At 55.8% G+C, this 14,681-nt stretch overlaps 2 protein-coding genes across 2 annotated transcripts; both read right to left on the bottom strand.

The window, feature by feature from the left end:
* Nucleotides 1-10,137: 10,137 nt before the first annotated feature.
* Nucleotides 10,138-11,325, bottom strand: TRIREDRAFT_64644 (uncharacterized protein; the record flags this gene model as incomplete). Its single annotated transcript, XM_006966750.1, has 3 exons — nt 10,138-10,350; nt 10,420-10,684; nt 10,793-11,325. Coding segments are annotated over 3 exons (1,011 nt in total), but the record flags the coding sequence as incomplete, so codon positions are not given.
* A 1,181-nt stretch (nt 11,326-12,506) lies between these two features.
* TRIREDRAFT_79644 (uncharacterized protein) lies at nt 12,507-14,473 on the bottom strand (the record flags this gene model as incomplete). The annotated part of the gene is made up of 3 exons (XM_006966749.1): nt 12,507-13,854; nt 13,916-14,154; nt 14,278-14,473. 3 exons carry the CDS (start codon nt 14,471-14,473, stop codon nt 12,718-12,720), a joined length of 1,572 nt encoding a protein of 523 aa, XP_006966811.1. The 3' UTR covers nt 12,507-12,717.
* Nucleotides 14,474-14,681: the final 208 nt, after the last annotated feature.

Raw genomic sequence — 14,681 nt, 5'->3', positions numbered from 1 at the left:
TCCTGTTCGGTCAGCCGCGTCGCGGGACAGTGGGCTGATTCAAGGTGGTGGGCGCGCGATGTGGCGGGCAATGGAAGGGAGGGACTCGGACAAGGGAAAAGGGAAACGGGGAAAGGATCAAGACAGGCAAGGCAGAGCCTTGTTGAAGCACAAAACAGCGGCCGCGTCGTCGTGGGACGAGGTGGGTAGGAGGTACAGGATTAAAAAAAAAAAAAAGGTTGGAAAAGGTGGCTTGCAAGTCGGTGCCAAAATGCGGTCTTCCAAACAGCCAAGTCAAGTGCTTCTGGAAGCTGGCAAACGACGTAACTTTTTTTAGGGGCCCAAGCCTTTATGACAGGCCTCGCTGGCTGAGTGCAGGGCAGGCTGGCAGGGGTGCGGGCTTGACGGGGGCAAGGGCCTTGTCGACAGAAAGATGGAAGATGCAACAAAAATCTCCTGGACCGGCTCACCCTTGCGCCGCGCCAGAGACTGGGGCCCATCCCAAGCAAGCAAACAGGGGGGTGACGTGTGGATGTACGAGCACGGTTGATGTCTTTGGCGGTTTGTAGGTAGCCAAGGGAAGCTGGATAGACTGGACCGGACAGGCAGAGGGAATAGAAGGAGGGTGCTGAGCAGGACGGGATGGGGATAGGATAGGATAGCATAGGATAGGATAGGACAGGACAGGGCAAGGGCAAGGGCAGGACAAGATCAGATAGAACAGCATGGCGGAGGCGGTACTCACTGCGTGGTCTCGTGCGGCTCTCGAGGGTGCTCTGTGCTTGGCCTGCAGTTTGCCTGCGTAGGTATTATTAAGGCAGAGCAGTGGGAACCAAAGTCAAGGACTGCGTCGAGCTCTGTGCGTCACCTCTGCGGAATGCAGCTGCTTGGAGTTGAGATTGGGATGTCGGCCTGTCCGCAATCTCACAACGGCGCACGTCGTTTGGCGGCAGGGCTGAGGAAGATGCACGGAGTGCTGTCGTCGCTGCAACGTCAACTGGCGGAATGATCGCAAAAGGGTCCCGGGGTCTCCAGATGGTCGAGGACAAGAGACACAGAAAGCCGGCCGCCAAGTCTAATATAGGCAGATGAGGCCACAGGTCGAGCCCTACCGATGCCGCTATATTCGTGCCTGGCCGTCTTGGTTCGCGGAGGGGAGGGGCAAAGAGGAGGAGGAGAGGGGGAGGGGAGGAGGGGGGGCGTGTGAAGAGGAAGATAATAGTCCGGCCTCTGGCTGCGAAAGGAGTTGGTTCAGCATACATGCAGCAGCATCGCGATCATGAGAGCTTCACGAGAGTGAGAAAAAAAAATGAGAGAGAAGAAAGCGGGTTGGTGGTTCGGGTGGGAATCAGCTGGCGGGAGGCGGCGTCGTCCTGGCCATTTTCTAGCGGTGCTCCAGGGCGGTCCAGGTACCGGCGCGCGCCTGGCAGGTAGCGGGAACCTGACGCCGGTGCGCAGCAGCAGTCACCTGCGGAGTACCGAGTACGCAAGTACCGCGACGGGGACCTGAGGGAAGCGCAAAAGTCTCCCTCCACAGTGTCCCGATGGCAGCCAAAAACTAACCTCAGAAGAGCGCAGCAAAAGAACGATCACCTCGACTTCCATTCATTGCGGTCGGTGGGGAGCTGCCGGGGTGCAGGTTAGCGCAGGCTGGCACGGCGCTAGAGGGCCAAGTTTGCAGCAAGGGTGCGAGCATCAATTGATGATGCCTCTTTGGGCAGACACGAGAGCCGTGGCGGATACTGTAAGTACCTTATGGACATACATACTGTACATGCGGTGTGGAGGGTGAATCATTGACGAGCTCAGTGGTGCTGCTATTCTGAGTGCATTCGCTCGACCGTTGGGTACCTCCTGGTATTATTATCTAGTGCCTCAAAGGCACCCTTGAGGAGCCGCGCAGCTAACGGATGAGTGCCTGATACTACCTATGTAGTAGGCAGTTTCATGGCATGGAACCTAGGAAAACAAAGGCACACGCTGCATCAGGTCGTGCCATGATAATGCCCGCCGGTTCTTCTCCCAGACTGAGGCCGTCCAGGAACCGTGGGCGCGTGCACACACTTCGTGCTTCAAGACCAACGTCTTACCTAGTACCTACAGACGCCAGCCCCCCCCCCCCCGGTAGACACAGCGGTGCAAAGAGGCAGAAGAACAGAAACAACCTGGGTCACATGTACGATTCCGCAGCGTGCAATTGCCCCGGGCCATCTCGATGCACGGTGATGTACAGCGGCGGTCGAGGATGTCTGTCGTATCATCTCTGCTGCTCGTACGAACCAGTACCTACTGTACAGAGTATTACGACAGAGGCCTTCGAAGGGAGAACCCCCTGGCCGGCTTATGCCAGATTGATGGCAGCCCATGGCCGGAGCAGCGGGCGGCATGCAGGGCATCATCATCTCAGACAGCCCGTGAGCCGTTGCTGGCAAGAGTCCAGTGCCCGCCAGCGCATGTGCGTCCCGTTTGATCGAGGCCCGCGGACGGCATCTCTCGGCGCATGAGATCGGAGAGCAAACAGAGGGCGGGTCCTGGTGCTGCATTCTCGATGCCAGTGTATTACTGTACCCAGGTAATGATGGCCACACGACCACTAGGTATGTACCTGTACGCAACACTCGAGTCGCATATGTTCTCTCTGTCTCTCACAGGCGAAGCACATCGAGGAGGTCTCGTTCCTAGGTAGGTATTCTCCCCGACCGTCAGTCACTAGCTCAAAAGGATTGTCGGTCATCTCATGGATGAGCATCTTGGTGCCACATCCGCAGCCCACCGGGCACGGCGTGTCCGGTTCTTGCTTGGGTCCGCCAGGGCATGCTTACCAGTCAGAAAGCCATCATTCGTTTGCTTGGGTTTCCTGCTTGCTGCCCTCCATCTGTAGTATCCTCAGCTGTGATGCATGAGGGCCAAGCCGGACACGTGACGTCTCAGGGCGTCAGATGGAGGCAAGCAAACATCGAGTGATCAGGATCCGTCTATTATTTGCTCTCTTGGCACATTTCAATGACTTCAGACCACCTGGGGAGGGGAGACTCAATGATGCGCGTCCGGAGGACGGAGTGTGCATGAGGTGCAGCATGTACAGGTACATGCATCAGTGGCCACCGCCAGACTTTGTATGTACGAGCAGGCACATGTCGTGTCGGGTCTCCTCAAACGGATCTCCTCGCCCCAACAGCTGCCAGGGGTCGGCTTGTGCGTTGTCCCTCCATACCTACCTACCTAGGTACAGGTACCTGTACGATACGTGCAGTATTCCCCGGCCGAGCACCATCAGCCTCTCGATGCGACAGCCGAGACAGAACCCGAGTGTCCTGGGGCGTGCCAACGGGCGGCTTTGCAGACACCATCCAAAGGGCTGAGAATGGCCATGGCGGCCCAGAAAAGTCGTCGCAGTCGAGCTGGCTGTTGCTGCAGATTATGGAAACTCGTTGGGAATAATCACGGATGATACATGTTGTCGATCGGCCATTTCGAGTCAACGTGTATAAAGTGCGTCGCTCTCCCCTTTGTCCGTCCTCAACGTCACCAAGCATCGCCGACAAAGCCACCCCCTTTGATGGGGGGCGGAGGACGGGATGGCCTAGTCAAGTCGTGAACCGCTTTGGCTTCCGCTGTTGAGTTAGACAATCAGCACAAAATGCGGCAAAGGCATATGCAGCACCGAGTATGTGCATGTGTTCTCATGCACATGCAGCAACTTCATTTCCCTCAGGCCTGCATGGCGGTCGATCAATAGCGCAAATCCAGAGGGCCTCGGCCGGTTGGGAGAAGCAGGTCGCAGCCAATGGACGCTCATGCTAGACGACGCCTCTGCGATCTAGCCAACCCATGTTCGGTTTATTTTTGTTTCTCTCATCTCTCAGGCATGCAATTGTCACTAGGCTGGCCAGGCCTGACAATAGCGATAGCACACGTGTGGACATGATGTAATTCAGATTGACGCCTGTTAGCCGCGATGAGGTTTGGAAATAAGAGGTGGTACGTGCTGGACATGTCGCCGCCGGCCAGGCTCCAGCACCTAAGTACATGCTCCTGGCGCCGTGCAATCACGAACGATTGTTCGGCAGTCAAGTCGCATGTTATTCATGGGACGCTCGAGACGATTCGGAGGAAACCGCGGTTGCAGGATAATAGAAATCCAGACGTCCTCTCAGACCTGGAATCGACCCGAGATTGGTCAGAGTGCGCTGTTGCTGCCAGGAGGACTAGCCCCGTAGAGACCGCACACCCAAGGAGAGCAGGTCATAATGATGCGTGCATGGGGCGACGGTGAGGACCCGGAGGCAATCTGGCGGTAGTAGTAGTTGTTGTTGTTGTTGTAGTAATAGTATGCCATTCGAGCCTGCTCGACGTGCCATTATTGGGTCATGCTACCGTTGTCGGCCAGAGGCGCAGCACCACCGAGCGACACACCGTATGGAGGTGGTAGTATTAATGACGACTAGTGATAGTATATGCCTGCGGCATCTCTTTGGGACCCGTGGTGCCACGACGGCCACACGGAAGCCGGAAATGAGGGTTACCAGCTCATCTCACAAGTTGGCGACTCCAGCTGGGGTTGCGGCAAGGCAATTGCTCCTCCAGCCCATCGTTGATCCTGCTGGTGCTCACGCGATGCAATGGGCGCTGCACGCTACCAGCCAAGCGCACGTTTCACTTGTGCCGCCATGGCGGTTAGCATGGAATCGATCACATCTCTCATCCTAAATGAGATAAGATGGAGCGGCCCGCGCGTGCGAACAAGTGCGTGGCCACTGTGCAATATACAAGCTCAGCTCCCGGATCGCCAGGACGGGCTACCTGGACCCAGATGTCCCGCCAGGTGGAGGACGGTGACCACGCTGGCAGCTCTCGGCGCCGCTACTCGTATGCCTCGGCCGCGTCGACAGCTACTCGTACGTGAGCGTACAAGTGGTCTCTTGAAGCTGGCTGCTCGTACATAGCATGTCATGGCGGACGCAGCTTCATGCATGTGTGACCAAGAAACCGACCGACTGGCTGACCGACTGCTAGCGCCTCTTGTCGAGTCGTTCGAGGTTCGAATTCTCGCGCAGCAAACATTTGATCTGCAGGCGACAGACAGATGGCTGTTGGGACGTCAGCCGTCGTGACAATAGCGACAGGAGAAACGGGTCACGCCTCCAGGCAACGATGAGACGGCCAGAGAAAGACCGCTCTCCCGCAAGGCTTTGCATGACGCTCCACCCACCGTCATTAGCCCTCCTCAGCCAACGAACGGCTCGAGAAACACAAACGTCGTTTCCTGTCTCTTCTCTCCGTTGTCGCCGTCGAGAACCAGGGGGGGACGCTGAACAGAGAGCCGCTTCGTCCTGGCAGTCTGTGCATCTGGTTGGCTGCGTGGAGAGGCCGATGGCCAATGCATCCTGGCGGAAATTGCTCTAGCCATACGTGGCAGGATTCTGGAATTTCTCTCGGCTGTCTCCTCGACGCTGGCTCCACCGCCGTGGATCTATCCTTGCCCGTCCATGCCACCAGCGACTAGGGATGATGCCAAGTGCGACAAGGCTTCGTCCAGCCCCATGCCATCTCCCATCTCCCCTTGTTCCCCGTCCCCTAACTCACTCCAGCTTTCCATCCGCACTAGCAGCGCACAGGGACGGAGCAGTACGGAGCAGAACGGAGCAGGACGGAGGACTGTACTACCACACCCAGGTACATCGTATGTAGTATGAGATGCACAACCGTGCTTGGGCTGCTCCGGTATTCTTCTCTCAGTGTTCCAGAAGCTTTGAGCCCCGGCCGTCGTGCTTCGGACTTGTGTGGCCGGCAGACCCCAGCGATGGGTAACGTGGCGTGTGGGAGCACGTTGTAGTATTGGCTACAACCATCCCCAGCCACCCCTTGCTGTCAATGCCGGCGAGCGCTCGAGTATGATCACCATGATCGGCTGTTGGCTTCCGTGGTCCGTTGAGGGCATTGCATTGCTAGCCTGCAGCGCAGCACAACGGCGACCAACTCGAGGCGACGCTCCGTCGGCGCTTTCATCAACCTGGCAGAGCTTTTGCAGCCGGCGGGTTGTCCAAATGGAGCTTCGTGTACAATGCTGTGATTGATAGGTAGTAATGTCAGCAACCCAGGTCTTGGCCCGGTCAATGATGTATCGAGGCAGCACATCCATCCATACCTACCTACATACATAGCAACACGAAATGAACAAAAGTGATGAAGAGCTTCAAGTTTGTGGACCAGTGTGAGCAAAATTATCTGACAACTACACCTAGGTTCCTGAGGAAGCAGCGACCCCTCACGAGAATGGACGGTAGAGGCGTGGGGAAGGAGTGCTGCACTGGTGACTGCCACTTGATGGCTCATGGTAGGCGCGGTCACCTGAACAGCGCGTGACCAACGACATTGATTGTGCAAGTGCCGCAAGTCTCGAGAATACTAGTACCAGTCGGACCCTTTTGAGATCCTTCACTCTCGTCTCCTCGACGCAGCCAATCGAAACAGTGTCCGAACCTCATTCAGCCGTCCAATCACGACATCCAGAAGCCGGGCGAATACGAGGATGCATCCGATGGACTGCAGATGGCATACTGTACTGTATGAGCTGCGTCTCTGTGTTGCTCCGAGCGCCTGCAGTCCGTCTCCGTGCATGTACATGCCAGATTTGAACGAGCCTCTCCTACGCCGCGCATATACAACATGAACCTTGCCGTCAAGATGCAGGGCGCTCTGAAAGTGGCTGATGGCATGCATGCAAGGAATCCGTCTCACTACAGCGGCTGGATCTTGAAACGAGGCGGATGAAACAAACGACCGGCCATCACGCCGACCCCAGTCAACGCATAGCGGCGATACCGGGATATGCTGTTGATTACAGCGGCCGGCTGTGCTCTCGCAGCGTTGCGAAATCTCGACACACCGGGCAGCCATCGGCAGCGATGGCAAGATCCAACAAGGTTGATGCTTGGCTCGACCGCGACACCAAGAATAGTATTCCGATGTTCGCCTTGTCAGGCATAATACATGGCAAACTTTTGGAAAAAGACGAAACCCTCAATGATAAGAGATGCCCACCCAGCGCCACCAACAACATTGAACGCAATCAACAAAGTGAGTGTTGGCTGCATATCGAAATGTGAGCTAGTGCTATTAACATCAACCTGCCAGGTTATAAGTCGCCGTGCGTGGACAGGGTCCCTTTTCCGCTTCCCTTTTTTTTAGCGCACCGTGGTATTCTTAGAGCAAGCTGGGGCAACACATGGGGATCATAGAGTTCTGACAATGGTTTAGGCTGGAGACAGCGGCCAGGTGTTACTATTGTCACCAGGATCCCAATATGGACGGCTGATGACGGAGTACTCCGATTATTCCTCGTCTTGCTACCTACGAAAACATGCAGGCGGGATGCTCACCACCCACTCATCGGAGGGCTGCTTTGATCGCTTAATGAAACATGAAACAGAACCTGCCCAATAAACCTTACAGGAACTACATAGCAGAGTCGCGAAGAGAGGAACCGGGTGTTTGTGCACGAGATGAGGGAGAAGGCAGTGAGCGCCGTTGGACGCCTCGCCCACTCGTGTGTCAAGCATCCAGCGCCTCGGAACCCAATGAGATGCTGACTACGTATTCATCCTTGCAGCTCCCTGCTTGACTAACAAGAGAGGCCAGCTCTGGGTGCCGGCAACTCCGTGCAGCACCCCACGCCTCCGAAATCGTCAGAAATGGGACACTCCGATGCGGACTTGCTGAGGGAAGCACACGACACCATGCGGCAGCATCAAACTTCATGTTCGCCGGCAACTGTTGTGTCTCACAACGCCCATCTGGCACCTGGATGTCGGGATCGAGGGAGGATGGTTAAGGCGTGCCGAAGAAGGTTGAAGATTGCCACGAGCTTGTCATACTTGCTAGATCCCTTCTCTGTCCTGAGCTTCCTTCACCCATCCGGGGAGGCGGCGGCCAAAGCCGTCCTGGCTTCAGGGGAGAACGGAACGTGCGCCCCCCCCTTTCCGACAGTACTTGACAGAATCAATGCGTTCTTTGTGTCCAGCCTCAGGGGCGTACGCCCAGCAGATAGTTTCCCCCGGGACAACGAACTGAGAGTCCTTCTACCTATTCAGAAGGAGCCTGATAGACTGGAGGGCGTCTTTGATTCCACCATTCCCCGTGACCAAAGCAATGGCAGGATCTGGTTGTTTGCTACTGAAACATTGCATTCAACAAGCAGCTGGCGCTATTCTAAGTGTGGAGGCCACCTTCAATGGCTGCCTGAGACATCACCCGAGCCGATTGATTACTCCGAAACCATACATACATCCCCAGACATATCGAGACGATCACCATCCCGTTGTCTCGACGTGTTAGAGGCGCCACCAGGCAAACAGCTTTGGCGTATCTGGACAAGTACGGGGTGACAACGGTGACATTTCCAAAAATAACGCCAAAGAATGGCGATCTGGTGTGGCTAGTGTCCGTTGCTCGCCACAAGGAGACTCTCTGGCTCTCTCGCCTTGGTTTTGCTGGCTGTTTTGCACTTCGGTCGAAGCGTCGGCCGACATAAACGCCGGAAGGCAAACGATAGATGGACGCCTTAGACCGCCCTATTGATGAGGAATGTCTCTGGCAACGAGAAGAAGCCTTGGGAGAGACGTGGGAAGAGGAACTCGCACTCTCAAGATACTACTACTTCTACTACTACTACTACTAGCTTCCGTACAAAGTCTCCGAGCAACAACAGCCAGACCCTCTTTCATGTGTGTGTGTGTGTGTGTGTGTGTGATAACCCTTTGACTGGGGGGCGTGTGTTGTTGGTCGTACATCTGCTCTTTTTGGATCTGGCAAATGGGAAAAGGGCATGCACCTTGAGGGCTAGATCTTGTTGTCCCTCTTGGTTTGGCCCATGTCTTTACGTGGGGGGAGGGGGAAGAGAGGGTGTGTGAGTAGTAGAGGAGAGAGAGAGAAAGGTGGTCTGTTGTTTCTGTGAGACGACTTTGGTCAAGATGTGTGTCCCACTCACTCTCTTGATCGGTTTCTCTGAATAGCGTCAATTACCTTTGTTTCGCATTTGATTAGAGAAGAAATGTGACGTTACTTACCCTGGTATTCTAGCATGAGGCGAGAATGAGTTTTTTGAGGGCATGTTCAATGGGAGGTTCTTCTATTCTGCGTTTTCGTGAGGGATGAGACTTGCGGGTAAAAGAAGGGGCTTGTTGGAAAGGAAAGGAAGTAAAGTGATAATCAGAAGAAGAAAAGAGGCATATTAGGAGAAACACACGTTGTAGGGGCCTGATTCATTGGAGTTCGTATTGTCTTGTGGCTTTATGCAAGTGCGAATGATGAGTTGCATTTTTCTCGCCGTTTTGAATTATTAAGCATCATGATGCCAGCCGGGAACATCTCTCGTGACATATTCAACGGAAATTGGGCGATGAGATGAGAAAAAGGGGTGTGCTTGAGGGGTCGATCAATTGGGTTTCAGGTTCAAAGTCCTGGATAATGATGACTATGTATATCTCGATAAGAATCGACAGTAGGGTAATCTTTGATATGGAACATCAAGAGGAAGAGTAAGAAAGCTCTCGAGACAGGTGCAAAAGACATCACACAATCAACATCACAACCATGCAGATTGCTAGGATTGACCGCTTCTCGTCACCAAGGTATCCAACTCGTATTCAACATTTCTCCTCCAAGAAGCAAGTGATGAAGCAACAAGAGATAGATGGAAACATGAGAAGTGATATCCAAAAAGTAAGATGGGCAGGCAATATGAGACAACAGATGAAGGAGAATGTACACGCCATTCGCGCGCAAAAGGAAGAAAAATCCAAGTCCAATACAAAAGCTTGCAGCCCAACGTGCAAACAACCCCCTTACTCAACAATGTTCTTATCCGCAAACGGATTGTCGTCGTCGTCATCTTCCTCGTCGGACAAGTAGGATCCCGTTCTGGCCTGCGCGCTCGGCCGCGGATTCGAAGGCAGTGGCGGCGGTATCGGGGGCGCCGAAAACGCGGGCTTGGACGCCGGCCGGGGCGGCGGTGTGCCTTTCGGAGACGAGGTGAGGCTCAGGCCGGCGATGTCGGGGTGCTCGGCCCGGGTCGGGGAGGTGGCCTCTCGAGCGGCCAGTTCTTCCTTGCCCTTGATAGCGGCCACTGTAGCAGAAAAAAAAAAAAATGATACTGGGTCAGATTACATGACGAGAGAATGTGGATGACAAAAAGGGGGTGGGTTGATTCTTACTTCGGTAGAGATGGGCTTGCTCTGCGAGTTCATCGTCAGAGTCGCTGTCGGCGTCCACGGACTGGTCGAGCTGCTCAAAGGTCATGAGGGCGTGAACCAGCTCATCGTTGGCGTGGAGCAAAGGCCCCAGCCACTGCTCGTGATCGACGTGATGAATCTTTGCTCTCCCAGGTTAGTTTCTCTTCTTTCAACGGCCATCAGAGGGACATGAGTTTGAAGGACTTACAAAGCGCAACACCTTCCTGCGAAGAATCTTGCACGACTCGAACCTCTCGACGGCCAGGCTGTTGTCGGATATGCGCTCCTTTTCACGGTTGATCGTCTGCAGCACGTTGAGCAAGTTGGTTGCCGCCAGCGAAGACTCTGCAATGACGGACTTCATCTGCTCCTTTTCGGCCTCGAGGTTGAAGGGCTTCCGCTTGCTCTTGGCCTTGCTGCTGCGCTTCTTCTTGTCGGAGCTGGAGCTTCCTCCGAATATGGAACCGCTGCCGCTGCCACCGCTGTTGGACAGAGATAGGGAAGAGGCTTGCTGATGCTTGAAGGAATCGACCATGGACGAGCCGCGGCTGTGAGAGGAGCGACCGTGCGCTGCCGACGACGACGGCCCCGCGGCAGGCGGAGACGGGGACTTGGGCGAAGCCGGCTCGTCGTCTTCCTCGTCGCCAAAGGGGTTCTCCGTCTCCTTGAGGACGCGCGACCGCTCCTGCGTGACCGTCACCTTGCGCTTCGGCAGCTCCTTGTGCAGGCGCGCGATCCTCTCGAGGCCAGGCTTGTTGCCGTACTGCGACCAGCTGCTGAAGAGCTCGCGGCACTTTTTGCGCACCTCGGGGTCCGAGAGGTCGGAGGTGCCGCAGACGCGCAGCCGCTCGAGCAGGGGTTCGTCGGCAAAGGTGCGCGTGAAGCGCGGGCCGGCGTTTTGGATCAGGCCGTCGAGCAGGACGAGGGCGCGGAGCTGGCGGTGGACGTTGCCGTACTTGAGCTTCTTGCGGATGGCGCGCGCGGCCTCGGTCGGCCCCGAGGCCTGGATGGTGATGACCTCGACAAGGTCGGGGATGCCGCTCAGGTCGTCTTCGTCGTAGGCTTCGGAGGTGAGCGTCTCGATGGTGACCGTGACGGCCGAGTAGGGCTTCTTCTACAGGGGCGCTTGTTAGAAGAAATGTTGCTTGTTAGAAGGATTGTGACCTTGGGTATCGAGGTCGGGAGAGAGAGAGAGAGGCATTGAGGGGGGCCGTACTTGTTGGAACATTGTTGGATAGAGACAGACGAGACTGCGCTGAGCGTGGAGGGTCTGTCTTGCTCTTGCTGCGTGTATAAGCCAAGCCGCGATGCTCTCGACGTAAAGCTGCCCCCCCGCGATAGTCCAACAGAGTCCGTCCCTCGAGGCTGTTCTCGTGTCGTACGTAACTTGAGTAGAGATGGAGGAAAGCGTCCGTCGACTTTGTTTCGCCTTGCACCCCGACTCTTTTTCAGCCGATGTAGATCAAGCAAGTCAGTGATACCCAAGAAGCGCCCACGTCGTCGCAAAAAGCAGCGCGCCCAGCAAAGCGAATGAATAATGACAAACGAAGCCCTCTCTCTCTCTCTCTGTCTGTCTGTTCCAGCCAAACAAACAAGGTCGCAAACGCCGCCTGATTTCCCAGCCCTGCTTTTCGACTCTCGTCTGTCCCGCGCGACCGTCCTTTGGGGAGTGTTTTTTTTTTCACCGCCCCTTTTTGAATTGTCCAGAGCCAAAATAAAAGCGATTGACTTGAGCTGGGGGGACGACGACGACGACGACGATCAGCTCGGGTTTGCTGCGGGCTTATTTGCAGGGCAGATCCATAAGTGTGAGGTAGAACAGCAACGCAGCTGTTGATTTTGAAACGCGGGGCTGGAGGTTGGAATTTGGGGGGGCGCTTTTCTGGGCTGGTGGGGGCAGCGAGTGACGTCGCTTTTTTTTCTTCTTCTCTTTTTTTTTTTTTATATGACTCGGGGTGCCTGGGATGGAGTGTTGCTTTTGTGCTTCCTTGTCGCCTTTTTGTGTGTTTTGCCTTGCTAAATTATGTTCGGTTTGTCAGGATGTTATGAGATGATGTGATCGTCCTGGAATAGCAAGGCTGGGGTTGTTGATAGATCACCAGTCAGTTCTGGTCTTGTCACTGCGATACCGGTTGATGATGCGTGACGGCTTCATGGCGGCACGGGCCGTCATCATCACATGTGAGGCGGAACATTTGGCATTGACTTTTCCAGTCCAAAGCATTGATGGAAATAAGAGATATGTATAGATTATATACACTGAGTACTGCTGCTTCTAGTATTTTCAAGGTATTCGCATGCAGCTCATACAGCCACGCTCAGCTCGTTCCCGTCATATCTCGACACTCGCCCTTCTCTAGCAGAACCGAGGTCTAATTCTAGTCCCTGCGTCGTAGCGCCATGCAGCATAAGCTATTCATGATGATATACAGACCAAAACAGAAGAGTACACCAACACGAAAAGAATAAATAAAGAAAAAAAGAGATGCTTGTCATTAAACCCTCATCATGCATTGCCCAGTCCCAGAAGCACCAAGTTGGCAACATTCATCACCGCAATGAGCAGCCATACAAGGGCGCTGATGACGATGAGCACCCAGCCGTTGGACATGTCCGTGCCCGGCTGGCCGGCCGGCTGCCCGTCTTCCCTCGACTCGACATGCAGCCGCGCTCCGCCGGGCTGCACCATCATGTATCTGCTCCGGGCGGTAAAGTAGATGAGGGGGAACGTGACAAACGGCAGCACGGTGCTGAGCACAACCTGCGAGGCGTTGAGGGCCGTGTCGAGGCCCCTCTGCCCCACGGCACCGGCAATGATGATGGACGGGGTGATGCTGATGGAGCGCGTGATGAGGCGCCGCAGCCAGGGCTTCATCTTCCACCGCAGGGCGCCCTCGCTGACCATCTGGCCGGCAATGGTGCAGACGATGCCGGCGGAGATGCCCGAGAGGAGCAGGGCCAGGGCGAAGATGGTGCCGGCGCCGGACGAGATGCTCCTCGAGAGCAGCTTGTGGATGCCAAAGATGTCGGTGTCGAGGGCGTCCGGGTTGCCGTAGAGCGAGGCGCCGGCGACGATGAGGATGGACGAGTTGACAAAGAGGGCAAAGGTGAAGAGCGACAGGGCCAGCTCGGTGATGGAGTACTTGAGGCAGTGCCTGATGGCCGCGAGGGAGGGGACGTAGACGACCTTATCGTAGCTGCCGTCGATGGTGGACGAGGCCGCCGACGAGGGCTGCTGCTGCTGCTCCGGAGGCATCAGGCCGTGCTTCTCGTCGTAGTCGCGGAGCCGGGGCTTGACGATGCCGGACCCGAGGTAGAGGCTGTGCGGCATGACGGTGGCGCCGAGGATGCCGCAGGCCTGGTAGAGGCCGTTGGACTGGACAATGGCGCTGGAGGGGATGTAGCCCTTGAGGACCTCGCCGATGCTCGTGTGCCTGATGAGCGAGAGCTGGATGCAGAAGCAGATGACGACGCCGAGGACCAGCAGCAGGACGAAGAACTCAAAGACGCGGAGGCCCTTCATGGAGCCGTCGGGGCGGTAGAAGACGAGGATGGCCATGACGTCGAGGATGGAGAGGGCGCAGCCGGCGACGAGGGGGAGCTTTGGGATGAGGAGGTTGAGGGCAATAGCCGTGCCAATAACCTGCCATGGGGTCAGTACTTACTTGATGCTTTCCAGAGATGCAGAATGAGAGGAGGCATACCTCGGCAATATCAGTCGCGATAATGGCCACCTCGGCCAGCACGTAGAGAAAGTAATTGAGCCATCGCGGCAGGTAGGCGCGGCACGCCGACGCCAGGTCCAGCCCCGTGACGGTGCCCAGCTGGATGGCCAGGCTCTGCAGGAGGATGGCGAAGAGGTTGCTGAGCAGGACGACGAAGAGGAGCTTGAAGCGGTACGAGGAGCCTGCGGCGATGTCGGTAGAGTAGTTGCCAGGATCGACTGCGTGAGAAGAGTGTGAGTTAGCCAGCGAGTTCATCCTTTTGCCTTGTTTCTTTTTTTTTTTCTTTTTCTTTGTTTTTATTTTTTCGGATTCACTCGCTCATTCATTCATGGTTGACTTACTGTATGCAACAGACACCATGAAGCCGGGCCCGACAAACTTGCCAAAGGTCATGAGGACATGCCTCAGCCTCGCCAGCAGCGCCTGGGGCCTTGTCCCCCTTGCGCCGCGCCCATTCGGATTCGAATTCGACAGGGTGATGACTGAAGTCGCATCACCGCCGCGTCCGCCATCGCCATTGCCCGTCGCAAGCAGCATGCCGGCCGCGAGCTGTGCGTCCTGGACCCTGCTGTCGGCGGTTTTTCTAAAGGGATTCATCTGTGGCGGTGGTGATGATGATGCCTGGCGGATGGCTGACTCTTCTGCGACAGCCGCGCCCTCGCTTCCGGATGTTCTTCTGTTCATTTTTTTTGGCTTGCTCTTGTTGAGGGTTGAGTGTGTGTGGTGGGTGAAGTCGTCTAGTCTG

The sequence above is a fragment of the Trichoderma reesei genome (genome assembly GCF_000167675.1).
Source record: "Trichoderma reesei QM6a unplaced genomic scaffold TRIREscaffold_14, whole genome shotgun sequence".
In the NCBI taxonomy this organism is placed as follows: Eukaryota; Fungi; Ascomycota; class Sordariomycetes; order Hypocreales; family Hypocreaceae; genus Trichoderma; species Trichoderma reesei.
This window is presented reverse-complemented; position numbering and strand designations above follow the sequence as displayed.